Source organism: Chinchilla lanigera, unplaced genomic scaffold, assembly GCF_000276665.1.
Source record: "Chinchilla lanigera isolate Chin_1 unplaced genomic scaffold, ChiLan1.0 scaffold00045, whole genome shotgun sequence".
NCBI lineage: Eukaryota > Metazoa > Chordata > Mammalia > Rodentia > Chinchillidae > Chinchilla > Chinchilla lanigera.
The window spans coordinates 14478093-14504804 of NW_004955446.1; the positions used below are offsets into that span (position 1 = coordinate 14478093).

A 26712-nucleotide genomic window follows, 5' to 3' on the forward strand; every position below is an offset into this window, starting at 1 on the left:
AATACATTTAAAACAGGAACAATAGAAATCCCCTGCAGGTTAATGTTAATTTTTCAAAACTTTCCAAGAAGGGTTACTTGTGGGAAAATTATAAACTTTGATAAGACAAAATTCATTTGATGAAAATATACCCATGTAATTCATAAGTACAAATTTAATGCAATTCCATTATAACAGCTTGGGTACCAATTATAAAAACAATACTCTCACCTCATTTATTATATGATTCATATAATTATTCTCTTACTCAGAAAGAAATATTTTAGGATGAAACACACTGCAGATGTTGAGTAGCATTGTTAGAAAGTGTTCTTTTTTGTTATGCCTTTTTTTTTTTTTTTTTTTTTGCCTTTTTGAGACAGGGTCTCACTGTGCAGTTCAGGCTGGCCTTGAGCTTACTCTGTAGCTCAGGCTGGTCTCAAACCCACAAGGATCCTCCTTCCTCAGCCTCTCGAGTGCTAGGATTACAGGCATGTGCCACCATGCCGGACTTGTTTTGCCTTTTTTCTTTAGCTCTCTGGAGATGTATTTTTGTTTTAGTTTTAGTTTTTTGTTAATATGAGTTTGCAGTATGTAATGATTACACTCCTCATGGGAGTTGGTTCATGGACATAGTGACACATCTTACTTCTTTTTTCAGTTCCTTCTCCTGCTTCCCCCATCTCTTGATCCCTTTCCCTTATGCAAAATATCTATCTTCCTATGTCTTATTATCTATCTTTTACTTTGCTCTTTATTTATATTTTGGGTTTCTCATATAAGAAGAACAATGCAATTTAAGCTTAAATATGTTATTTAAGCTTAAATAACAATAGTTAAAACAGTTAAAATTAAACTTTTAATAGTTAAATAGTTAAATAACAATGTTATTTAAGCTTAAATAACAATAGAAAAGAAACCAGATAAAAGTATAAAATATAAAGTAATTCCTCTATAAAGAACACTTAGGAGAGGATTAAATCTAGTTTCCCAATACAGTCAGAAATTAAATAACTCATGAAACAAGACAGGTATGGCACGGAATCCCCTTAGCACTGATGAGCAGGAATCTGCAGGTTTAATGTCTTACTTGTGCATACTCTTTCCTTATAGTTTTGCCACTCCCATGATAAATGTACACAGCTCCAGCGTGATCATCCTCCAGTGGAGCGCCTATCACGACGTCATTGAATCCATCAAGATTGAGGTCTTTTACAGCAGCAATAGCTGTTCCAAAACGAGCCCCGCATGGCTCATTTTTGTTTTCTTTTGTGCATGAATTGTGCTTCAGAGATGAGCAGCAGGTCTGCTTAATTGGTTCCAGGCTCATTTGATATTCAAACCTTGTCTGGAAGGAAGATAAACAGGATACTTATGGGCTCCTATCACTACTAGAACAGAGTTGCTTTTTAAAGTACATGATAAATCAGTGCTATTAAAAAATATTGGTGCATCAATGCTAATGTTTGTGAAATTTCTTAAAAAGCGAGCCTGAGAGCAAAGTTAGGATCCCAAGAACAGCTTTTAGAAGCATCAGAAGAAGATACACTGAAAATCTTAGAGGGGTTTCTTTTAGCACAGTTGAGATATAATCAGCATCATCTTTTTAACCTTAAAGAACTTAATTTCTTTTCTTTTTTTTTTTTCGGTACTGGAAATCAAACTCCTAACCTCACAGTTGCCAGGCAGGTGCTTATGCTGATGAGTTATATACCCGGCTCAAGAACTTAATTTCTAAATCATCAAGTTATGCCATTATCCCTTCTCTACTTAATACTGTGCTTCTTTGATAAAGCTCCTTTTATTCTCCCCTATAAGACACAGAGAAAGTTTACTTTGCTCAAAAAGCAAATTTTCTCTACAGTTGCCTAGAGTGGGAAGGGGAAGACAAAAATCCAGCAAGGAAAAAAGTACTAGAAATTGTGGAAAAACCACACTTTTGGGGTGGGTGGATGGAATAGGAATAAGACTCCTGAAAAAGTTCATAGAAGAAGTAAAATATGATAGGGGAAAAAAAAGAGACATAACTTATGCTTTGCTATAATACAGGAGAAAATATAAGAGTTTTAACAAGCTAAATAAATAAACACTGGCTTTGCTGTGAATAGCAACACAATGTCATAATGAAGAAGCCAAGATTTTACTTACAAATGCTATCTATTGTCAAGAATGGAATTTGACTCCAGTCGAATGAAGTATCCCAAAGACCAAAGTGGTTCCTGGGAAGTATCTCATGTCTTTGCTTTGAAATTAATTCTCCTGTATCAGCCAGATCACTCTAACTGCTAATATCATCCACTTCCAGACCAGAGCTTACAAATGGTTCCAGGATGGGCATTTCAGCATGTGTGGTATCTGTCTTCCTTATCTCATATGTTCTGTATAAAATATACTGTACATTTCCAAGTAGAAAATATCTAAGGGCCAGAACAACATTAGAATTCTAAGTTTTCCTTTTGAAACTGAAGCTTCGGTGGTATGAATGGACCTTGAAAACTTCTTTGCTCTTTTTCTATAGTGAGGGAAAAATTAGAACTGCACTATTCAACAGTAGATGGACAGAAAATTTTTTCCTGGATTTCTACGAAACTCAGCTACAGTTACCTGATTCAGAGTATACACATATACTTTTCCTTGTTCTTCTTTCTCTGTTCCCATGTACATGGGAGCTCCAATGAGAAGGATGTCAGTGTTAGAATCATTATCAATGTCAATTGTTGTTAAAACACTGCCAAAGTAGGAACCAATCTAGGGCACAAGACAAAACAAAACAGTCTGATGAATGCCAGATGTTCTGAAGAAAGCTAAACATCTGCATTTCTCTCACTTCTGCCAATCTGGAAGAGGATATGAGATTCAGTTGGCAAACGGAATGAAATATAAAACTGGAGGCAGCTGAGCAATCTTTAGGCTAAAAGTATTAGTCCAATCCTTGAGGATGAGCAATTGTTACAGATTTTAAAGCTTGAGAATAGCAGAAATGATTCCCTTTAGATTTTACCTTAAAACTGGTTTTTGCTCTCAAGTTAGATTAGTGATAATGCAGGCTACCTGAACCATGGGTTATCCAACTTCTAATCTAACTTGAGAGCAAAAACCAGTTATAAGGTGAAATCTAAAGGCAATCATTTCTGTTATTCTCCAGCTTTAAAATCTGTAACAATTGCTCATCCTTCCATCATGCCTCTCTTCCCATCATTACTAAAACAATGGAGCTGGCTGACCATGGACTGACACCTCTGAAACTGTGAGCCAAAAGTATCTTTCTTCTTTAATTGTTTATCTCAGATGTTTTGTCACAGCAACACAGAGCTGAGAAATAAAGCCTAGTACATAAGAATCTGGCCTCTGATTCACTTTTACTTTCCTGGGAATCTACTGAGGATGAAATTCCAAATGTATTGCTGAACAACATTGGTGATGGTGAAAAGAAACTCTGGTTGGGATGTTGCATGTTAGCCATGAGGAATCGTAAATGAACTCTAGGTACCTGATGGAGATGATGTATTTTGGGCTTTCCAGAAGTAAATCTTGTAATGGACAAGTCCATCACAGAGATACTGGAAGGTATAGCTATGCTATCATCACAAGGAGCACTCTCTCCTGTGGGGCATGAGGCTGTAGTACCAAGGCAGCTCCTAGGCCCGCCTGCTGTGAGTTTCCTGACACCAGCATTGTATGCTGGACTGAGGTGCAGCCAGGACATCTATAGATGAGCAAAACTGAATCAGCCCTTCCTGTATAACCTTCTGAATTGAAATATTTACTAAAGCCCAAGAAGAAATCCCCATTCAAATGGCAAAATAAAGTTAATAAGTCTCATTTAGAAAGAGTTGGCAAACATAGAAAACTATGGAAAGAGTCAAAAGTTACAAAAGCTATTGCAATATGAAAATAACCCAAAATAGCATAGGAAGAAGTTTTAGTCTAAACGAAATTGTAAATATTGATGTTTATCTATTGTGTGTATTACTTCCCATACAACTTTTAATGTTCAAGGTAACCTAAGAAGATTTTCCAATTTTACATGTTACAATTTCCAATTGCCTTTGGGATATCATCCACATTTTTTAGTTTCTCATTCAAAACATCATACAGTTGGGGTCCATGTTATCTCTTTAACTCTCTTTCAATTACATTTCTACTTATTTATATTCTATCTTTCCTTTGACACTCAGCCCGATTTTCATCTCTTAAGATTTTCTGCACCAATTTCAGTTTAAAGCAATCATTCTATCTTCTGAATATAATGTTTGTGTTGTTGGTATTTTTATGCTTCGTGGTGTTTTAGACCTCTTGTATATATTTTATATATCTACATCTATACCTATTATCTACACATCTTTCCTCTACCCCCATGCAACTAAATATTCACGAGGTCAAAGATGCAGATCCTTTACTTTTTTCTAAAGAATTTAGCAGGGGGGCATGTTTATTCACAGTGGAAATTTGACATGTGTTTATTACCTTTTAAAAAATTTAGGACAATAGATAATTACATAGAAGACAATAGGTTAGTTTAAAACAATATTTTTCGTGTTTACCTGTTCTCCATGGAGTGCCTGAAGAACCTTGATGTCTCCTTTTTCCATCCTATAGATGATGACCTGGCCTGTGTGATTGTATCGAGGCTGTCCCGCAACATAGAGCACATCTCCAGGGGCAGTGGCAGAGTTTACTGTGTAACCTAAACAAAGAGAGACTGTAGGTCCACATCTGTCCTCTTAAAGTCTGCATATAATATATTATCAGTCATTGTAAATGGCTTCAACAATCATTTTTCTCTATTTTATGTAGACCTCTTTTTAAAAAATAATTTTAAAATGCATAGTAGAATTTGTTTAGGTTAGAATCTTCTAATATGTCCTCTGATTACCTACCACAGCTGCTTTTTTTTGAAAATGTACTCCCCCAACACTTAGCTTTTCACTATTTAAAGGCACAATGACATAACAGTTATGACAAGTACCCCACAAAAAAAGGACAGCCTTCAATTCACCATTTTGAAGCTAATCAATTGTGTTTTATGTGGACGGGCCTGTGCTACAGACATTAATAACCACATAGTTGAGATTCTAGAAAATGTAATTTTTTTCTGAATTGCTACCAGATTTTTAGTTGTAATTTTAAATAGTTGAAGATTATTTCTCTGAACTAGAACATAAATGTGTGTTTATTACCCTGGTCATCCCTTGATGGAATACTAGAATCTAGGTGCTTTAAAATTTTTTAGTATTGGGGCTGGGGATTTAGCTCAGCGGCAAAGCGCCTGCCTGTCAAGCGCAAGGTCGTGAGTTCGGTTCCCGGTACCGAAAAGTTTAAAATTTTTTAGTATTATATTTAAATGTACAAAGTATCTTTGAACATTTAATATATTTTCTTCTTTTGGATTTTTTGGACATAAATTTCAAACAATAGATTAATGGATCCAAGTTTTAAAGGTTCTTATAGCATCCGGCAAATTGTTTCCAGAATGTCTGTGCTGTGAGCAGTTATGTGAGAGGCTAGTTTCATTACACCTTGCTAGGCACTGTGTATTGTTACTGTTATTTAAACTGGAAGATGTTTATTGGTGACAAACTTTAACAGAAGTGCCTTGTGTGTCTTTAATGTGCTTGATTAATGCTGCGCTTTAGCAGTTTTTCATGTCTGATTATCTCTCATTGTGTTTTCATGTTCTTTATAATTTTTAACATTCTTTTTTATGGTTTTACTTGAATTTGCATGCATCTTATGTTGAGGCATAAGATATTTTTTCCCCGCTGTCTGTCTATCTATCTATCTATCTATCTATCTATATATATATATATATTATTGAAAGGAACAGTTAATGCTTAATTTTTTTTAACCAATTTGGCATGCTTATATCTGGTAATTTGAACAACTAATTTGAAGACAATAATATATAATATAGCAACCACTGGCGATTCCTACTATCTTGTCTAGTGAAACTCTGTATCATTTCTAATGATTTTTTTGTTTTTATTTTTTATTCTCTTTAATAGTTTGATCAGTCTTGCATTTCTACTGGTAATCTGAGCAACTTCACTGAAGATAACAATATGTAATATAACAACCACTGTTAATTCCTATCATTTTGTTCTGAAACCTTGTATCATTTTTATTGTTTTTGTCTATGTTGTTGGTATCCTGCTATCCTTCTTCCTCTCCTCCTCCTCCTCCTCTTCCTTCTTCTTCTTCTTCTTACTGTTACTATTAATTATTCTCTTTAAAATAAAAAGAAAGATACTCTTTTCTTCTATGCAGTTCCTCTTCTGGTGTAAAAACAGTTCTGTTCCAGGCGGAATCATCTCAGCGTGCTGGAGGAGCTCATGGACTGAGTATAGCTGGCATTGTGGGTGCTTTGTTCATCTGGACATGCTCAGTGACCAGAGAATATATACATAGAAGCTCAAGTTCATCATTATGCTCTGTATTTTGAAGCATGTGCAGGAACACTTCGATACTTCTGGTTTTCACCCTTTGTCCATGGACCACACATCTACCAACATCATCACTGTAAAAATGGAAAGATGCACATTTCCTCTGAAAAGTCACCTTTCAGATACTTGGTGGCTTTTCAGATAGGCATAACATTGATGGCCTGAGAAGTTTCCCAATGTTCTCCAAGTGAAGTGAAGATTTGCACATCTTGATTTCTATGACTTTGTAGGATTTTCTGGGTGAAATGAATAATGTACCATTTATAGAGATGGCTCAGACCCATAATGGGAAGAGCTTGAGCTGTTTCTTTTTGTCACATTATCATTTTTTGAAAGAAGAATTAGATTTATTCTTTGTGTCTTTGGAGAACAGAGCTAAAACCATGGGTAAAATTGACTACATTTAAATTTCAACTCTCCAGGAAGAAATGTTCTAATAACAAGGGCTGTTCATGGAACAAAAAGGGATACTATTCTTCCAAATGTCACCACATAGTCTTCTGAACTCAGAGAAACACCACATTGCCAATTTATTTGGCAAGTATTTTACTACCAGACAATAATTTAATTTTCTTCCAAATTTTAAAAGAAGAACATAGGATCTTATACAAAAATGTGTTCATTCTGACAAATGCTAAGGGAAAACAATTCCTCAGGCATATTATGCTTTATGAAGATTTTTCCCACATTCTCATTTTTCATTATTCTTTAAGGTTTTTATGCTCTTAGACATTATAAAATAAAAAGTATTCTTTTCACACATATAACTTATTATATTTTATATTACTATCCACAATAATGCTTAAGAAATAAACTGCTAGAAGTCATATTTATGCATACGTAAAAAGGGAAAGAAGAATGTGAAAACCAAAGGCTGCATGATTTCATGTCACTCTACTAAGAAATATAAAAGACACAGTGGAATAAATGGAGAAAGGTTAATACATATTGATTTTTACGACTTTCTGTAATTTTCAGAGATATTAATGCAAACAAGTGAATTACTCTTTAAAACTAAGTGGAAAACTATGTATAACACTTGGACAGTTTTTCACATACCTGATCACTTCTCTCTTTCTCTCTCTCTCTTTATTTTGTCTGTTTGAGACAGGGTTTCACTATGCAGTTCAGTCTGGTTTAAACTCACTTTGTAGCCCAGGCTGGCCTCGAACTCACAGCAATCTTCCCGGCTCACATTTCTTGTTTTAACTGGCTTTTCAGTCATATGTGTGATTATTTGTTTGGTTTAATAATTTGTATTTGATAACTACAAATGTCAGCTGATCTATCATAGGGATAGTAACTAGCAGGTACCCATGGTTTCTTATTGTAGCTCAGGTTAAGGTAAAGAGGGAAAGAAAAAGAGAGCCAAGTAAAGGGTAATTTTAATGAAAGGCAAATAATAAACATCATTCAAACTTAATAAGTTCTGTCAGCGCTCATAATTTCCATCTTGGAAGAAATGTGAGACGGTAAAGTGATGGGAAACGGGTTATGAGCTGTGTTGATTCTGTCCCATTGCCTCACTTCTTTACTTTTCCTTTGGAGTCTGCCTGTCACAATTAGAACAGGGAACTGTGCAAGAGGCAGGGAATACAGTCTCAGCTGTGTTCTCACCACCGAAGTGCACACTGAGTCAGTTTACCGGGTCTTGGAAGATAAGTGTGTGACTATACCCTCAAACACATGTTCAACAGCTTCTCCTCCCACTTCATTGTGATTATTACGGATTAGCACATGCATAGTTTTTACAGCACCCACCTTTCACTCTGCTTCTTTATAAGATTTCTGTGATCTCACAACTTGAAATTCACAGAGATTTCAGAGCGACACATTCACTCTCTCCTTAATTTGTTATTTTCAGAAGGAAACATTTTGATAGCTGCATTTCAGATTTAGAATAATATTTGGAAACAAAACAAAACAAGCTTCCACTCCATGACCCCTACCTTTTCTGGGTGCTTTTCTATTTAGAAAGAAATCTTACATATATTAGACTTTATGTTGGCAAAATGTCTTGTATGCTAACTTGTGAATAAGCCAATGAAATAATTTCTGAAACGGAAAAACAAATCATCTCAGCACACTGTAGTGAACATACACAAAAATTTCCTTTTCTGAGCATAAAGGAGTCATAATATATACATACTTTTGAAAGAGTACTTTTTTCCATTTTTATTTAGGTAGAGTTGACAAAATGAGTCATATATTGTAAGTACTGTGGTCAGGAATGAGGCCTGTTTTAATGTTTTCTCACTTGAGTGATATGATTAAATCTTAAATTCTCTAAATCTGCTTTAGCAAACATCAATTGAGGCTTTAGGAGAGTAATAGATTTAGGATTCTAAATTTATTTGTTTTAAAGGAATGTAATCACATAATCATAAGTTAGAATACCAAAATACTGCAGTGATATATTAATAATTAAAATATGTGAATTTCCTAAGTAGTGCCCATGTCACACACATTGCGGACTCCACATAATGTCTTTAATTTTATAAGTACTCAATACTTAGTTTAAACAGTATTAATGTTATCTAATCTTATTACATATATCTGTACTAGTTTTCTATTACTCCCACAACAAACTACCACAAATTTGGGGGCTTATGACAATGTAAGTGTATTATCTTATAATTCTGTAAGTTGGAAGTCTAGTATAATTATCCCTACATTACAATCAGAGCAAGCAAGTCTATGCTTTTCTCTGGAGACTATAGGGGAGAATCCACTTCCTTGCCTTTTGCAGCTTTGAGAGACCACTCATGGCTCGAGTTCATCTCCTCCATATTGAAAGCCAACAGCAGTGCGTCTCTCTGACCATTTTTATTCAGTCCTTTCTCCCTCTGACTACATCCAGGTGAAGTTCTCTCATCTTAGGGACACTTGATTACACTGAAGCATATCATATGTTTCAGGATAAATGTCCCATCTCAAAAATCCTTAACTTAATTACATTTACCAAGTCTCTTTTGATATGTAAGATAACATATTCATGGGGCCAGAGATTAGGATGTGTATATCTTTGGGGTGATTATTTTACTTAGCATGATACTAAGATAAGAGGGATGTTCATTATATAACACTACATGACAATAAAATCATACACAAGATCTACTGAATGCTAACTATCTCTTGGGCACAATACTAGACAAGCATTTTGTAGTTATTATTTAATTTAATCTTTGTCACAACCCAAGTTATATATGCAGAATAGTTTTTACTATTTTAGAAATAATTCATTTGAGACTTTGCAGGGCAATTTGTTCAAGGAACAGGAGCAGAGTTTGAAAGCAAACACAAGTCTCTATGGCTCAAAGATATGCTTAACTGGACAGTCAGCACCGGAACTGCTTCAAGTCCTTGGTATTGTAGCATTAACAGCTTTATCATCTTTATTCTGATGGATGCATAATGTTCCACTAAGTGAATTTACTATTTCCTTGATTATCCTATAATTTTACACATTTAAAATCATGCCATTTCCTTGAATAGCATAAATATCAATAAAATAGAAATAACTGTTCACTTGTCATTCTTAAATACTGGACTTACTTCTTAGGTTAGATCCTCAGATATGAAATTTCTGGGTCAATGTGATATTAATACTATATTTATCTCTTAGGTTAGACATGCAAAAGTGAAATTTTCAGGTCACTGTGATATGATAACTTTTAAGATTCTGCAAATGTATTGTCAAATGTCTTTCTTAAGGAGTTATAGCCTTTTTAGGCCATCTATTATACATACAGGTAAATTTTCTGTAGTTATTCGATCTAGGAAAGAGGCCTTAGGTTAAACTGGATCTTGACTCCAAAATATTTTACATAAAACTGTCTTATAGAGTTGTAGGATATGAAGAACTTCCCTTCAAGGCCAAGGAGTTCGTTTTCTTTACTGCTGTATCTCTAGCACCAAGAACAATGCTTGAGCAACAGAGGAACTCTATAAAAATATTTGCTAAGAGTTGGGAAACCGTGTGCTGAGAGTCCTTTCCATTAGGCCCTCCTAACTGTGCATGAAGATCTTTTTTCAGTGACAAAGAAGCATCCTCCAGGCAGCTTCCAGAGTGTATAGGTCCTGAAGAGGGTACCAGACATACACCTTGTTCTCGGCAAGTCCTTAGAAGACAAGATGATGTTATATCACTGGGTATAAGTTCAAGCCACTATTCTGATTGTGAATAGTACTGTTTAAAGAAAGGTATGAAATTCTTAAAATTCTTTTTTTTTTCAGAATCAGGAGCCATATAAAGAAACTAATGATAAAAGTGAAAGAGACTATGAGAATCTACTCTCTAGTATATAAGCAAAGTTGAGGTTTCATTTTTCTACTTTTAGTTCCTGTCTAGCAGGTCAGGTCTTCTTGAATTTAAAGATAATCTCAGACACAGGGAAACCTCATAAAGTGCATTAACCTACTATTCCCTGCATTAGATACCGCTACTAAGAATGACCTCCAGGTTCCGTGACTTTGACTCACAAAGGCTGCTGGGAGCTCTGAAACCTTTCATAGGTTCTTAAGCTGCCTAACTCTTTAGAGTGATCTTACTATATGGTTTAAACCTATAGACGCGTGAGCAAGTAATACCAAAAACAAAAGTAGAAAAATAAACTTCTATAATTACATAAAGAGCTTACCTAAATAAGAAGCAAGAGGTTCATTCATTTTGGTAGACCCCACTTGAAAGGTTGTATTTTGAGGGACTATGTTTTGATTGGCCTTGTGCATGACAACTGTTCCATTCCAGTCATAGGCGCCCACTGCCCCAAGCATGACCCAGTCCTTATATGTAAATAAAGAAAACAATAATATTTAATACAAATGGCAAGAGCAAACAATTAGACAGCATTAACAAAGTGATAGGTACTGTTCAAAGTGCTATATATATATCTATATCTATCTATCTATCTACATATAAACTCATATAATATTTATAATAACCCTATTGGTTAGATGACATTATTAATATCCCCACTTTACAGAAGAGGAAACTGAGGCACACCAAGTAACTTGCCCAAGGTTATGAAGTACGTTTGTACACTGAAATGTCAATATTCCTTTAGAAACACCATAATGGCTTTTCTTCTACCAACTACAAATAGTACTTTTCCTAATCTTGTCTTCCTACTTTATTCTTAAAAAAATCTTAAAACTTAGAATTCTAAGGAATTCTAGCAAGACCCTTGAATACCTTCACACTGAGAAAAAGATAAAGTCTCTGTCTTTAGCAAATAAAGTAAGCATTTTATAAGGCAGAACTCAAGGTGTCTGATTCATAAATACTAGTAAAATACAATGAGTTGTATGAGATATAATAAGGAGCTCATGAAGAGCTTTTTCCCTTATTAGATTAGAAAACATTGTTATGACCCTAGAATTGCTCATGTCATGAACTCCTAACTCTGTAATATGGACAGCTGGGTGTTATTTTGGCAGGAGGAAATCCTACCAAAATATATTTAATTTACTAGTAAGTGATCGACATACCTGTGAATAATGAGCACTGAAGCCAGTCTGAGACAGTTCCATTTCAAATGAAGCCGCTGATGGGTCAACTGTAGCTATAACCAGAAAGTATCAGCATAAGTAACTAGCGATGACTTTCAGTGCCCTGTTGACATGCAGGACACAGAGACGTGGCAGAGCCTGGAGTTTTCCCAACCAGAAGTTATAACATCTCTGGGCATTTTCAGTCATGAAATGCATTTATCAACTCAAAATTCCAAGGTAGGGCTGAGTAGAAGACAGAGAAGGGGAACAAAAGGTCTTCTGTCCCAGAATCGTCTCATTAGCTTCCCCTTCCTTGCTAAGAGAGAACAGAATCTCCGTTCTCACACTGCATCATGCTATGGCTGCTACGGTGCTTTGGGTCCATGTGGAATTACTGTAGTAGGAAATCCCTGCTTCATCTTATGACTTGAGAACCCTGCCTATGCTAAATTTAGTTGATAACTTACAGGGCTAAGAAAAACTTAATTTACTTATTTAAATAGCTTTCCCAGTTCCATCAGTCCTATCCATATTTTAGGTCACAAATCCTCCAAGAATTCCATTATTTGATAAAGGGTTTAAAGAATCCTATTTGCATTAGCTCATAGATTTGGGTGGCAGCGGGTGGCGGGGTGCTTTCTGACACGGTTCCAGGCCACATGTCATCTGAATACATATTTTTCAAATATTTTGTGACCATTATCAAGTTCTATACTGAAGTGCAGAGACAATCCAGAGTGTTCTATGGAAGTACACTACTCTCAGATTTTTCTCTAAGTGTTCATGAGCTTAAAGCCACAATTTCCTGAGGGAAATGAGAGAATGTTGAGTTACTTGCTTCCAGGGAATTTCTGATTTATTTGGCCCTGTAGATAAGTTAAAAATAACGCACAATTTTTAAAAAGTCAGCCTCCCTTTCCAAGCAGAAAAACAATCAAATTTGTGGAACTAAACATATTTATTATTTATTTGCTGGCATAAAAATATAAACAAAGACATCAAGGACTGCCTTTTTATAGGACTAGATTAAGTGGGGCAATCAATCAAGAATCCAAAGATACCATTTATTGTTGTGTGTGAATTGTCCTCTAAAGGACTGGAAGTCACTTTTATTTAAAATCCTGTTTTACATACACACTGCTTGAAGGTACTCTGATCTTTGCGAGACCAACAGGCAAGAACGCAGGAGCAGAAATCTGCTGCTGTTCTGTTTTCAGCCCGGAACAAACAGAAAGCAGCTATGTGACATTTGCCTGCTCCCCTGACGTCATGGTAAGAGCCTGCTGCATGTCTGAGTTTCTGACTTTCAGCTCTTCCTGAACTGTTCGTGCCAGTTCAGCCACTCTAAGCCCTGTGCAGCCTCTGTTTAGGAACTTCAGCGTTTCTTCCAGCACCTCACGAGAAAGGGAGATCTTAGACCATTTCCTGGTCTTATTTGAAAAGGCCTTGGATTGTTTGTCTCGCTAGGTGGCGCTGTCCTTGGCAAGTGGACTTTCATAATTGCAGCTATTTACCACCTAAAGATAAATATTGACAGGAGGTGGAGATTTTCCAAGTAACAAAGAAAAGGCCCATTTAAAAATCTCATTGTGAAAGAAAAAGAACCATGTAGTCAACACAGCTTTTGGTTAGCTTTGATAGTGCAGCAAAAGACATGGAGGATATTTTCAATCGGTGGAGTGCCTTAAAAAATAAGTTTGTTTGTAAATATAGAGACTTTGAGGTGCTTTGACACTCCAGTGTGGTACTTTTAAGCTCTGGTGTGGTTAGGTTAGAAGGAATCTGAAAATCTTATCTGAGGCAAACTGACTCCTGCCTTCAGTTGATGTGTGCTCATTTCTGTCAGTCCTGGGTTATATTTACTTACTAAGAAATGTTTCTTGGTCTCTTATCAAAAATTAAAAGTATGAAATCACTTGGAAGAATATATACATATAGTTTTATATAATATATAATTTATATATATTTTATATGTGTTATATATAATTTTTATAATTTTACATATATATATAAAAGTTTTTAAAGGCCAAGCAAGATCATGACCTGGCCTATTGACAAATGACAGCACGATGGCTGCTGAAAAACCAAAATCATGTTAAAATGACTTGAACACAGAACATAGGACAGCTGAGTTCCCTATAAGCAGCAGCCGCTTCAGTCTGACACAGAATTCTAGTTTCCTGTTTCTAAGACCAGAGGAAAAGGACCCGGGGCTAAGGCGAGCCGGAGGAACTCGGTCTGGCTGGGCTGTCAGTCCCCATCACAGCACGTCCTCACGGAAAGCGCCACTGGATGTGGATACAGCACGAGGGCAAAAGCATTCTCCGTGGTTTCTCCTCCTCGTGGAAACAGCTGCCCTTTCCCTGAGACTCCAGATCTTCGGAGAACGTGAAGAAGGAGGCTTCGGAGAAAATGTGATTGCCTGACATGACAATTCTGAAGACTTCTGTCAGAAAATATCTAGGTCCGGAGTAATCTGTTCACTGAAATCCCCTCAGGAAGGGGAGGGAACAGCATAACTCAGTATCTTCAACAGCCAGGCACCCATGGGGGGAAAATCTACAAAGCAACATGATTCAGATAGTGAAGGGAAGGCTCAGCACCACAGGATGTGAGGCAGAGCTCCATGAAGACCTTTAAATTGTGCAAAGAGTAAAACACGGAGGAAATGGAGGAACAAAGAAGTTCTTCCTTCAGACAACTCTCATAGCAGCCCTCACTGAAGTAAAAAGACAAATGGAAAGACAGCATTTTGAGCCCGTGGCTCCATGTTGCAGAAAAGGAATAAAGCACAGTACTGTACATGGGAACACTTTTGTTCTTATATATCTACCCTAACCGCTATGTTCACAGGCTCTCTCATTAGCACTGTCATACCCTTACAAAGAGATCACTCTACGTGAAATGGTCAGCTCAGCAACAGATTTATATAAAAGGGAATTGCGCCATGCTCATTATTATACACAGTAAAAAATATATTGGTGATAGGCTAGAAATAAATATCCAAAACTCATTACATTGATTTTGAATTGCAGATAGGACATCCAGGGTAAGAAGCAATAGTCCATACCTTCCAGGGCAAATATTCTTTCTCCCAGAGCTTTAACAATAGTGACCAGGGCCAATTCGTCAGAGACGTTGAAGAAATGGTTTTCAGTGGGTTTACTTGCAATCGATTTTATTTCTGCTACAAATTTTTCTGTGCTTAAATTTCCTCTGTTATAGCTGCCAAGAATCTAAGACATAACAAAAACAGCAAGAACATAGTTTAACTTCTATGTGTTAAAAAAAGGATCTCAAGTGTATTGGCAGTAAACCAGAGTGTGCAGAGTACCTTAGCATAATGCAATTTTTATGAGCTGCCATATTCATGCCACAGTGAATTTCAGCATGCTAACTATTCAATAAACACAGCCACTTGGTATAGGAAAATGTAAAGGGAAATTTTGTATTTTTCTTCTCCTGCACTTCTGTGTCCCTGTTTATTAACAGCTGTATCTTTGAAATCTGACAGTTCAAAAGTAACGCTGCAGTTTCTAAATGTCTTTGATATTATTCCAGCTAGTGACATCACCATCTGGTTGGTAGAAACACTCAGCAAGTAAGTTGTTTGATCATGAATGGGCAGTTCTTCCTGAGAATCTCACCAAGGCATACACACTTATGTATGCATTGTATGCATATGAATATATATTCAGACATATATTGGACTAAGTCATAAACTAAATTGTTTCTAGAAAATAAGGAATTAAGGAATTCTTTTTCTGAAAACAAATGCTGAACACAGGAGTATTCTTTTTTATAGTGAGGATGAGGAGGCAGGAATTACCTGTTATAGTTAACAAGAATCATTTAGATAATCCAAGCAGGCTTTGTTAAACATTTAGTTTATTTTTAAGTAAAATTTATTGAAATATAATTTATAATAATAAAACATATAATCTTTAGGTGTCTTGATGAAGCAATATAGTTATACTGCTATGTATTCAAGGTGTAGCATATTTCCACTAACCCCAGCAAGTCATTCTTTCTTAACTCCTTCGCCCATAAAATGTGGTCACAGGGGTAATGTGCTAAGGTCTAAGTAGAACTCTGAGGTGAAGACACATGCCACTGAAGAAAACTGGAGCTGGCTCTAAAGTAATAGGCACAGACCTGGGTACCTTTTTGAATTCTGAACTTATTCTCTGCTAGGTCGTCCAGACTGTAGATAGGCAGGCCTAAACCAGGAGGTTAGAAATTACACCAGAGAAGAAAGATTTAAATCTTGTCTAGGTGCTGAAAACAGTGCTAAGCACTACAACCTGTTACTATTTGAACAGGAACTGTGGGCACTTTCTCCCAGTTTCGCTATGTGATGGAGGAAGAAGATTAATAAAAAGATAGTAGAGAATCTGCTCGAGGTAGGGAAGGGAAACTCTACAGCTATTGTTTGTATCGCATTGAACTAACCTCTCTCTCCTTGGACAGCCATTACCAAGATGCTCTTCCTACAACTGGCCATCTCGCCACATCCGGGAGCTACATGACAGTGTAAACATCAAAAGGCAAGAGACAGACAAAGCCTGCAAGCTCCAGAGAAAATACCATATTGGTAGTACTCTTCTCTGAACACACCGCTGGGCTCCTCATTTTGTCAACAGCTTTGTTACTCACTGGTTTGTTTTAGATCCATACAGATTCTGAATGATGTGACTGAGTCCCCCTTTTGACTTATTCTATAGACTATGTGACATCCTAGGCTGAAAACTCATCATCTTCCCTTCTTGGTTCCTAGTTAGCATATTCTAGACTAACTATTGGGTGGACACCATCTATAAATTGATGCAGTTGAAAATACACTTTAAACTAATCTAACAACATTTGGATCATGCCTGACTGAGGTGGCCTAGTGTGATGTGAATGCTATCATTTAGTGGTACTGCAATGGGCGGAGACAGGTAGATAAAATTTATTAGGAAAAATGACCCAATGACATGCTTAAAGAATAAAAATAAAGTGTGAAAATACAATATGGGAGTATATACTTATAGGAAAACAGATAAAAATTTCAGGAGTTACTGTGACTTGTGTACAGTTTTCAGCTATTTTGTATCACAGAGGAAAATGAAAATAGAAAGGTATTTTGATCCTTTACTCAAGGGTCTAGTAGCTTATAAAAGTGTTTTCTACGAATAAGAAGAGAATGAAAAACACACTTCCAAATTACTTGTTTCATTCCATTCAAATATGTCAGGGTAAAGTATTTGGAATTCTGCTAATGTTTATTTGAAATTAACATTCACAACTGAAACTTCCATGAGGCGATTGTGTAAAATGATAAGTGTGCAATACATTTACATATAACAGTTCTTTTGTTTGAAAAGTAAATGAAATTTTAAGATCTTTTCTGATGTCTCATTTTCATTGGAATGTTGTAGGTAATACAAATATCATAGCCATTATCATACAAGATTATAATCTGAATACAAGACATATCCCTGCTTAATAATATTTAATATCCTCAAGTGACAGAAATAGCATGGAGTAAAAGACTCAAAACCAACTTAGAAACTGCACTAAGTCAGAAAATTTTTAAAAACCTGTTTGCAATATTGGGAGAGGTAATTTAGATGATCAATAAACTTTTCTGGTAGCTGCTTCCAACCAACACAGCTCCATGTTGTTCAGGGTCGAATGGTGTATGTGTGTGTGTGTGTGTGTGTGAGAGAGAGAGAGAGAGAGAGAGAGACAGAGAAGATGGCATAGAAGGACCATTCCAGGGAATAAGTGAAGAATTTCTGGTTTATTGGCTCGTCTGTAGCATGAAGGGACCTTGTAACATCATAAATCCCACAACAGACTGTAAGACTGAGTACATCACTGTTGACTTTTCACAGATTATTATAGAAGTTATATTTTGATTCCAGCCTCTCAAATTTCAGGAGAAACCATTACTTAGCAGGCAATGGATTCATTACCTAGTATATCTTCAGTGGCCCACTTTTTATCCTTCCTTCCTTCCCTCCCTCTCTCCTTCTCCCTTTTTCTCTTTTCTTCCCTCCCTTTCCCTTTTCTTTCTTCCTTTTCCCCATCTCCCCTTTATCCCTCACTCTTTCCAGCCATTTCCTTCTCCCTTCTCTGCATGTTTTTCACTTTCTGTCCTCTTCCCCCTTTATTTTTCTTCCCTTTTCTTCCTCAGTTTTACTGCTCCTTTTCTTCCTTTCTTTCATGATTATGTGTTGAATGTTTGACCTCGCACTGTGCTGGGTGCTAAGGACACAGAAGGGAGCAAAGTCTACCCCTACCCCACACAGTTTACTTTCAGAGGGAAACAGTTCTTTTTCAAAATTCCCATGATATGCACACAGCTCCTATTTTCACACAAGAGCTCGAAAATCATCCCTAGGGTTGGGGATATAGCTCAGCGGCATAAGCACTTGCCACAAAGCAAGGTCCTGAGTTCAATTCCCGGTAGCAAAAAAAAAAAAGAAAAGAAAAGAAAATCATCCCTAGAAGAGTACTTACAGCTATGGAAAATCGCTGAATGCTTTCATCCTCACAGTCTTGGATGATCTTCTGTAGTTGATGGTTGTCATGTGACTCTCCATCAGTCACAATAACCATGACTTTTTTTACTCCCCTCCGGGCACCCCGGGCTTCAGTGAAGGCCTCCTTCCTGAAGTGAGCGCAGACAGAAGGGTGCTGGTAAGACATCACCTCAACGTTGGGCAAAATAAAAAACTAAACTAACATTAGCAGCTCAGGGTGGCCTGTTGCTTCCCTCCAAGACCAACATGGATACCACTGATCATGCCAGGAGGCAGGATGATCCTTCTGGTCATCGTTTCCTATGTGTTCCAGGTGATGGGGAAGTCACCATTTTCTTATCACCACATATGCCGTACACAAGAGACGGCAGTATTTTCTTCTTTGGAAACATAAAAGCGAGACTGTGACTATGACCTGCATCAGGCTCAGAAGTCAAGTCTGTGAATACTCTTTGAGATGCTCCTTTCTCTAGAAACACTCCTTCTCTCCCTTGACTGGTCTGTTTTCTTCCACTTCTGACTGATGTGCTTGCTTGAAATCTTACTTTCCTTGTACCTCCTCTGACATTCATAGCACCAAATATTTGCAGGGCTGTGAATGCTTGAGAATATTTTGGGTGTGGGGAGAAATCAAAAATAGGTATAAGGGGGTACAGATAGTAGTGGTCTGAGTCTGCCCATGGGTGTATGGACAGAAGTGCTGAGGTCCGAAATGGTGTCTTAGTCATTTTCCTTTAAGACACAAGACACATTTTCTTTAAGACACAATACCAGTCATCCAAAGCTTGAAGAGAGGTTTACTTTGGCTTATGGTTTCAGTCCATGGATCCAAGGCAGAAACAGGATGGGAAAGGGGTCCCCGCACCAGCCAGGAAGCAGAGAGAGGAGAGGATGCAGGGATAAGAATAGTATACCCTTCCAGGTCACACCTCCAGTGACCTACCTCTAGCCAGGCCCCACTCATAACAGCAAGTGAGTTACAGCATCTCTACTATCCATTCACCTTCCACAGCATGTGAATAGGGGGAGCTTTTAGATCTAAACCATACGAACTAGGTTTGAGGACATGGACTGTTGAAAGTGGAGTAGGAGGAGGTGGTATGGGGAGAAAGGAAAATACTATAGCCTAACTGTAAAGAAAGGAATTTTAATTTAATTCAGTAAGTGTTTATGGAAGAAGAGAGATGATAGGGATATGGATTTTTTAAAATTTCTTTTACACACACACACACACACACACACACACACACACACACACACACCATTACTTCCTTGACTCAACATGCTTTCTTTTCTGGAGTCTTAGAATTAAGGATTACATGCTAATAAGACTAAAACAATGAAAGAATTTTATATATATTAGAGTTTTAGATTTTGGTAGAAAGGACAGCAATCATTGCAGTGAATGTCCTTTAAGTATTTTAGTTTGGTTGAATAACTATAGTTAGGGATTTGCCAAAGAAACACCTCTTCTGACGTAACATTCCAAATGGTTTGCACAGTTCCTTTGACCTGTACATAGACACCCAGCAAAGGCACAGTATCTTGGGGTAGTGAGCAAGGATCTTGGTGCAAGCCAAGGGATTTGATCTGTGATTATTTCGTCTTTCAAGGGACTTAAAGCAAATGTGAAAAAAATGTTGATGACTGTCAATTCTGTGGAATGGATACACACAGTTTGTACCAGTTTTTAAACTTAATTTTTTGTAAAATTTTCAAAAGAAAGACAGATAATAAACTCTGCATCTCTGATCTCTATACTTAATGAAGACTCTCCTTGACCAAAACTGAGTGAGGCTCCACTGAGCCCGCTTCTAGGCTGGGATCTGACCCCGGATTTTGTCTTCGGCCTGCTTATTATGGTTTTGGCTCATGCTTCTTCAGCAGATCATTTGATGTTCTTCTGGTTCTGAGTGCTGACTGATCTGTGAGCCATTCTTTGCTCAAATAATGTCCATTAAACTTTTTTGGTATAGTTTTAACAAATAAGAAACATATCTTTGATCTGCACACCTCCTTCCTACCACATACTCCCAAATCCCTTGGAATTCCCTAGGTGACAGGGGTATCCTTATTCTAAGGTAACTCTCGGTGAGTTGTTAGGTGGGGGTGGTCAGCAGAACAACCAAGCATGATTAGAAGCTTGGGACTTACAGTCTTAATTCAATTCTCTAGGCAATGGAGAGAGGCTGGAGATTGAATTAATGACCAGTCATGCTTACCTAATGAAGTGCCATAAAAACTCCTGAATTATGGAGTTCAGAGAGGTTTCAGGATGCTGTACACATAAAGGATGGCGTGCCTGGAGAAGACATAGAAGCACCGTGCCCCTTCCCCAAACATTGCCCTATGTACTTCTTGTGCCTAAATGTCCCTGAGTTGTATTATTTGATAATAAATGAATAGTAGTAAGCAAAATGCATTCCTGAGTTCTCTGAGCTACTCTAGCAAACAATCAAACCCAAGAGGAGGGTCACAGGAAACTCACATTGGTAGCCAAGTGGGACAAAAACTGTGTATAACCCAGATGGAAATCTTAAGTGGGTTGCTTCTGAAATGGGGAGTGGTCTTATGGGACTGAGCCCTTAACTTAGGATGTCTGCGTTAACTCTGGCTAGTGTCATAAATAAGTTGAATTTTAGGACACTCAACTTGTGTCCAATGATTAGGCAGACTGAGGAAGAATCCCTACGTCTGGTGTCAGAAGTAAAGAACTGAGCATTAAGAGTATAGAAAGAGAAAAGCTTTTCCACTATTCATCTGCTTTCAGCAAGGGTCATGTTGAGTCAGTCTAGTATGAGTCTCCTTGGATTTAATTTTCCTCTTAGTAAGTTTTCATCCACTGACTCCCTGATCTGATCCACATCTATAAATATCCACTTATCTTTGTTGTATTCAAAATTGAGCCCAGTCTCTCCTCTATTGCAAAACCCCATTGCAGTAGTCTTCTCTCCAAGGAGGTCTTCCTTACCATCTTCAATAAGTGCATGAATAGTTTTGAATTAACATACTATACAAAGAGATTTTCTTACTTTTGTAAATGTATAAACAAAGGTGAAAGCACATGTTAAAGGCTAGGCTTTAAAAGCAGTTTTGGATGTAAATATCATTTGAGATCAGTCTATTTTGCAATTCTAATTCCTTGGAGGATTACTGAAACTTCCTAATTTTCTTAAAGATCAAGGTCATAAGTGAACTAAATGAACATTAGCTGAAGATGATTAAAAGGCTTTCCTTAAAGAAAATCTGGTTTCTTTGAAACCAGGGCTGGCTTTGAATACTGAAAGAGTAACCACTGGCAGAAGTCCTGAGTACAGACATTCTGTTTCAAGCATATTTCTTAACAAAGTGTCCTTGTCCCCAAAATACCAGCATATAATCCTCTTTCTTGGAATTAAGTATTGTCCTCCTTGTGTGGCTTTAAAAATTAAAATTCCCAAGAGGGTCTCTTTCTGTAGCACAGCAGAAGCCAGGCATATGGTGAAATACTGTCAGCCTATTGGCAGGAATGAAAATTTGTGACTTGGGTTAGGGAAAAGGGAACACAAGATATATGTTGAACTGGGAGGCATGCAAAATGGAGGTCATGGGTTCTAAGAAATTACAACTGTTGTTTGCAACTGCTCCTGACTGAAGGGAATGAAAAATAATAAAGAAGTGTTTAAATATGAAAATCTAATGTAAGAGAAAGATAATCAGTACTATGATATCACTAGAGACTTTTTGCATACATTCAAAACTCAGTAACCTGTGTACTACAGCTGAACATTTTGTGAAACATGTAAGCAAAAGCCATATAAGGATGAGATATTTAGAGTGATATTTATGTAAGAGCAATAGCAGTTCAATTATTTCTTCAGTTTGTTTTCTATGATGAATATTCATTCTTAACTGTTTGTTTTTGGAAAATGCACAACTCTTTACAGGCTGAGACCTTTTAAAGAACATTGTGATTTCCTTTCAGTGTGCAGCCACTGTTAATTATTGAAGAGGGCACATTCAGGAGACATAGGAATGTGTGTGCCCTGGTGCATGCAAATGGAGATCCTCTACGCAGGTAAAGGTAAAATTGCCCCATCTGCTTGCAGTTATTTTCTCTTGGGTTCCATATAACTAGATCCACATGTTTTTCTAATATTTATGAATCTAAAGCTGTGCTTGAAATTTTAACTATTTGCATATCCAAGCAATTCTTTGTAGCATCCATTTTAATGATTTTAAGGAAGTGTAACCATGGGTAATTAGCTCTTCTGCCTTAGACAAAGAGTCCAGAAGTTGAAGACACTTAACAGAAGAATTCTTAACAGGACTCAAACTACTCACTGGATTTCTTATAAAACTGGGCATTGTTTAGTTTTTGTTTGGAAGTTTGCTAAGTTTAATGGGAACAAAAAGAGAAATAGCAAGAGATAAGAAGTGAACGAGACTGGAGGAAATACAAGAAATGTTCTACATTTGTAAGAGAGGACAGTGCATAGGACTTTATAAAACAAAATTTTACCACACAGTGGGTTATTTTTCCCCCTGAAGAAATCCATAGAAAGGAAGAAGGAAAGGATGTAAACTGGAAAGAATTTAAGAAAAAGAAGCAAGAAAACAAAACATTACAAGTAATTAAACCCTTTTCATTTCTTCCAAACTTCACACTAAAAATGATTGGAAACAAGATAATATTTAATGTGACATTTTAGAAATTCTGTTCAGAACTTTAATAATACTAAGTCAAACACTAAAAGTATATGGACATAGTAGGATATTAATATATATTGAGTAGAAATGAATTATATTATGATTCATTCTTTTAGATTGAGACTCTTAGAAACTGAAAACAAACAGTAAATGGAACAAATATTAAGTCTTAGTGCACAAGAACATGATGCAATAGAGTAGAGTGATTTTTAAAACTTAACTCTCCATTAATGAAATTCTTGCAATAACAGGACAAGTAAGAAGGGTGAAGAGATTGCATTATAGAAAAACTTAATTCTCAAGGAACCAATCTGAATCTGATTTTAAACAAGGTGACACTAAATATTACCAATGTAAATGTTCAATCAACCTCTGAAGGGCACAGCTGTGAGCAGTTATTTTGCATAGTCTTTTACTTTGGTCTGTTTTTATTCATATACCTTGCTGTGTCTATTCCAAGGGCTGTCATAGTCTGGCGGCCACCTCTCTGGCGTATTTGTTTTGCCGCAACAAGTATCTCTTCTGTAGATGAGTATTTATTAAGGTTGAACTCATGAGTAACTTCTTCTCCATATTGTACAACTCCAACCTGAAACATCAACCCACTAGAGTTAAAAATTTGGTAAAATTCCCATTCAGTTTTCTTAAGTTTAAATATATAGGTCAGATGAAATACATTTTAGTCTTTCTGATGAGTTTAATACTTTTGCAGTGTACAAATCCTTCTACTTTCATATCAATAACCATGGTCATTCTGTGGATCATAGTTAAAAGAGCAAAACTAAAGATGCTGTTATTAAATGTCTCAAATGACTGGTTTGACTTGAACACATTGCTGAATACAATATTTCTGAATGATTTTGAGGGCCTAAATAAGAAAACTATGCTAAATTTTTATTTTTTTAGTTTTTGGTACCAGGAATCCAACTCACAACTTCTTGCTTGCCAGGCAGGCACTGTGCCACTGAGATATATCCCCAGCTCCTATGCTATATTTTTAATGTTTTTTTTTTGTTTTAGTTCCTTTCATATATTCAAATTATATTAACAGAAATGATAACATTTCCTAAATGAGAAAATGTGATTAAAATACTCACTTCCCAAAGTGTACAAGCAAAAGGAGTTCTAGTCTAATGTATCGTTTATCCCAGAATTTTCAATTAAGCTACCTCCTCTAGAACATGTGCTCCCCTAAAATCCCTCCATTCTTTGATCATCTGATCCTAGTTACTTCTACTAAGCAAAAGGAGAAATTGACATAGATTACAGTAGGTGATACAACATACAAACGAATAAGTAGTATTTTTAAAAGGAAATAGACCATATGAACTTTCCTTTGAAGTTGCTTAGTCCAATATAAGATAAATAAGAGCTAGAGAATATATGCAAGGTTAAGATGAGGTATATAGTATAAGCTAAATGAACATGTAATCTGCTCAATCTCTGTATAGTTTAGTCCTGTTCTTTTATGAATAACCTCTCCCATGAATATTCTTAGCCATTTGCCCCAAGATCATAACTTACAATATTTGAAACAAATATAAGCAGAAATCCCTTTGCAAACAAAGTAGGTTAAAACCAACTAATTACAAAAAATATAAAATAAAAGAGGAAAGACACACACACACAACTCTAATTCAGTTTCTTTTCTTGACATAATTAAGTGTGCTGGGCATTTCTAGTATCCTTAGCATAGATTCAAAATTCTTTTCTTTAATGACCTTACAACATTTGATTCATGGTCCTGGAAAACAGTGAATAATTAATAAGAGGAACCCATGTAGGTTTTGCATTATCTACATGTATATAAATGTTCAGTGTAAATAGAAATGAAATGATTTTGTTACTCAGATAATCATTATGCTTAACTCTAGGCAGCAAGGTAAATAAATACTGCTGTGGAAGTTAATGGCTTATCCAATCAAGACATCTTGCACAGCTTGTTTTATCTTTCTTTTCCTGTGTTTTTATTTGATTAAGCAGGCAGCTATAAACTGGAAATCTTCACATCTATTCCTATCATTATTCTTGGGCATTTTAGCATCTCTTTGGAGAATCTGTTGAACAGTCGGAGCTCTCATTTCTTTGATCTCCTTAGCCTTAGTAATTGTTCCTTGGGGTTCACCTAGCCTTAATATTGCCATCTAGAAGAGCTGCAGCACTTCAATTTCAAATGCTCCCCTTTCTGATCATTAACTTCAGCTCCTTTGTCTAGTAAGTCTCATTCAACAGCCACACCAAGACTTCTGGGACTTCATCAACCTTACCCTTCCTTGGCACTTAGTCTAGATTCTGTGGTCTAAATACTAGAATTATTGTCTTGCAAATATTTTCCTCTTTTAATTTTTTTCCCTTTCCATTAAGTCACTTGACTTATTTTCAACTCTGGTTAAATTCAGCTATCTCCTCCCTCTGTATGTCTGTGCTGACAAATATTGCTACACAAAACCCACAGAACTTGTAAGACTGGTTTCTTTTTAAAAGTATCATCTTGGATACCAAATGGGCATACACATTTGAACATTGCCCAACATTCCTACCTCTTTCTACTAATGTATGTACTCTGTTCCCACTTTTTTATTTCAATCACATTCTTGTTAAAAGCTGTTAACTCCTCAGGAGATAGAATATATCGCTCCCGTATGGGGAGCAGTTGGATGTATGTTAATACTTTGCACTTGTAGTTATGCTTTACATGTCTTATAAAACCTGACCTGAACTATTGGATTATTTAGGATGATTTTCTGCACACCAAGAATAGCAAAATCAGAGATCAGTGCTTTGTATCTCACATCTCTGTTTACTACTTTTTATCTTCCTTCTTAACATGTGTCTCACTTCTATAAGCGTATTCTTCTAAAAGTTAAGACAGAAGAGAATTTAAAAGCCTTAAAACTGCTGGTTCCCACATTTTCCTGTATACTTCACTTCTAATTACTCACAAGATTCACTGTAGCAAACTCTCCTTGGGCTTCTAAACTGCTTTGCCCCTTAAGTTTAAGGAGCTGAAAATACCAAGAAGTTTTTATCCCTCCTCAGCCCTCACCCTGAACAAAGGAAATGCAGGAAATTCAAGACCAGCCCCTTGGGGCTGGGGATTTAGCTCAGCAGCAAAGAGCCTGCCTGGCAAGTGCAAGTCGTGAGTTCAATTCCTGGTACCGGAAGAAAAACAAACAAACAAACAAACAAAAAAAGACCAGCCCCTTGGCTCAAGTGGGCACTTGCCTTTCGGACTAGGCTCAGGCCTTGTTTGTTGTCTGGTGTCTGCACTCAGCTTTGATTTTCCAAACCCCTTCCTATTTTCTGCAGAACAGAAACTGGTTCCTGAATAAACCACTGTTACATGATTCCTTCTTTCAAGGTTTGCTTCTTGGGAACTAATGGGACCTGAGATAGGTCCAGGTCCTATGATCTATGCTCCTACTTTATCTCAGGCCAGGCATAATTTCCTTCAGCCTAGAAGGCAATTGTTGGTCTGTCCGTTTCTGATCTCTTTCCTCCATTTCCACTCTCCCCAAATTCATCTACATATTATTAGAAGGTTAACCATGAACTACTGCATTTATTGTATAACTTCC

At 36.6% G+C, this 26712-nt stretch overlaps 1 protein-coding gene across 3 annotated transcripts in view; it reads right to left on the reverse strand.

Moving 5' to 3' along the window:
- The window catches only part of Itga1 (integrin, alpha 1), a 142666-nt gene that overhangs the window by 38522 nt on the left and 77432 nt on the right, over nt 1-26712 (reverse strand). For all 3 annotated transcript variants that reach the window (XM_005392727.2, XM_013518440.1, XM_013518441.1), the window contains exons 7-14: nt 23575-23723; nt 18423-18573; nt 14986-15151; nt 11913-11986; nt 11063-11207; nt 4524-4666; nt 2584-2727; nt 1070-1327 (exon numbers count right to left, since the gene is read on the reverse strand). In XM_005392727.2, coding sequence (XP_005392784.1) covers nt 1070-1327; nt 2584-2727; nt 4524-4666; nt 11063-11207; nt 11913-11986; nt 14986-15151; nt 18423-18573; nt 23575-23723 — 1230 coding nt within the window. The remainder of the gene's footprint in view (nt 1-1069; nt 1328-2583; nt 2728-4523; nt 4667-11062; nt 11208-11912; nt 11987-14985; nt 15152-18422; nt 18574-23574; nt 23724-26712) is intronic.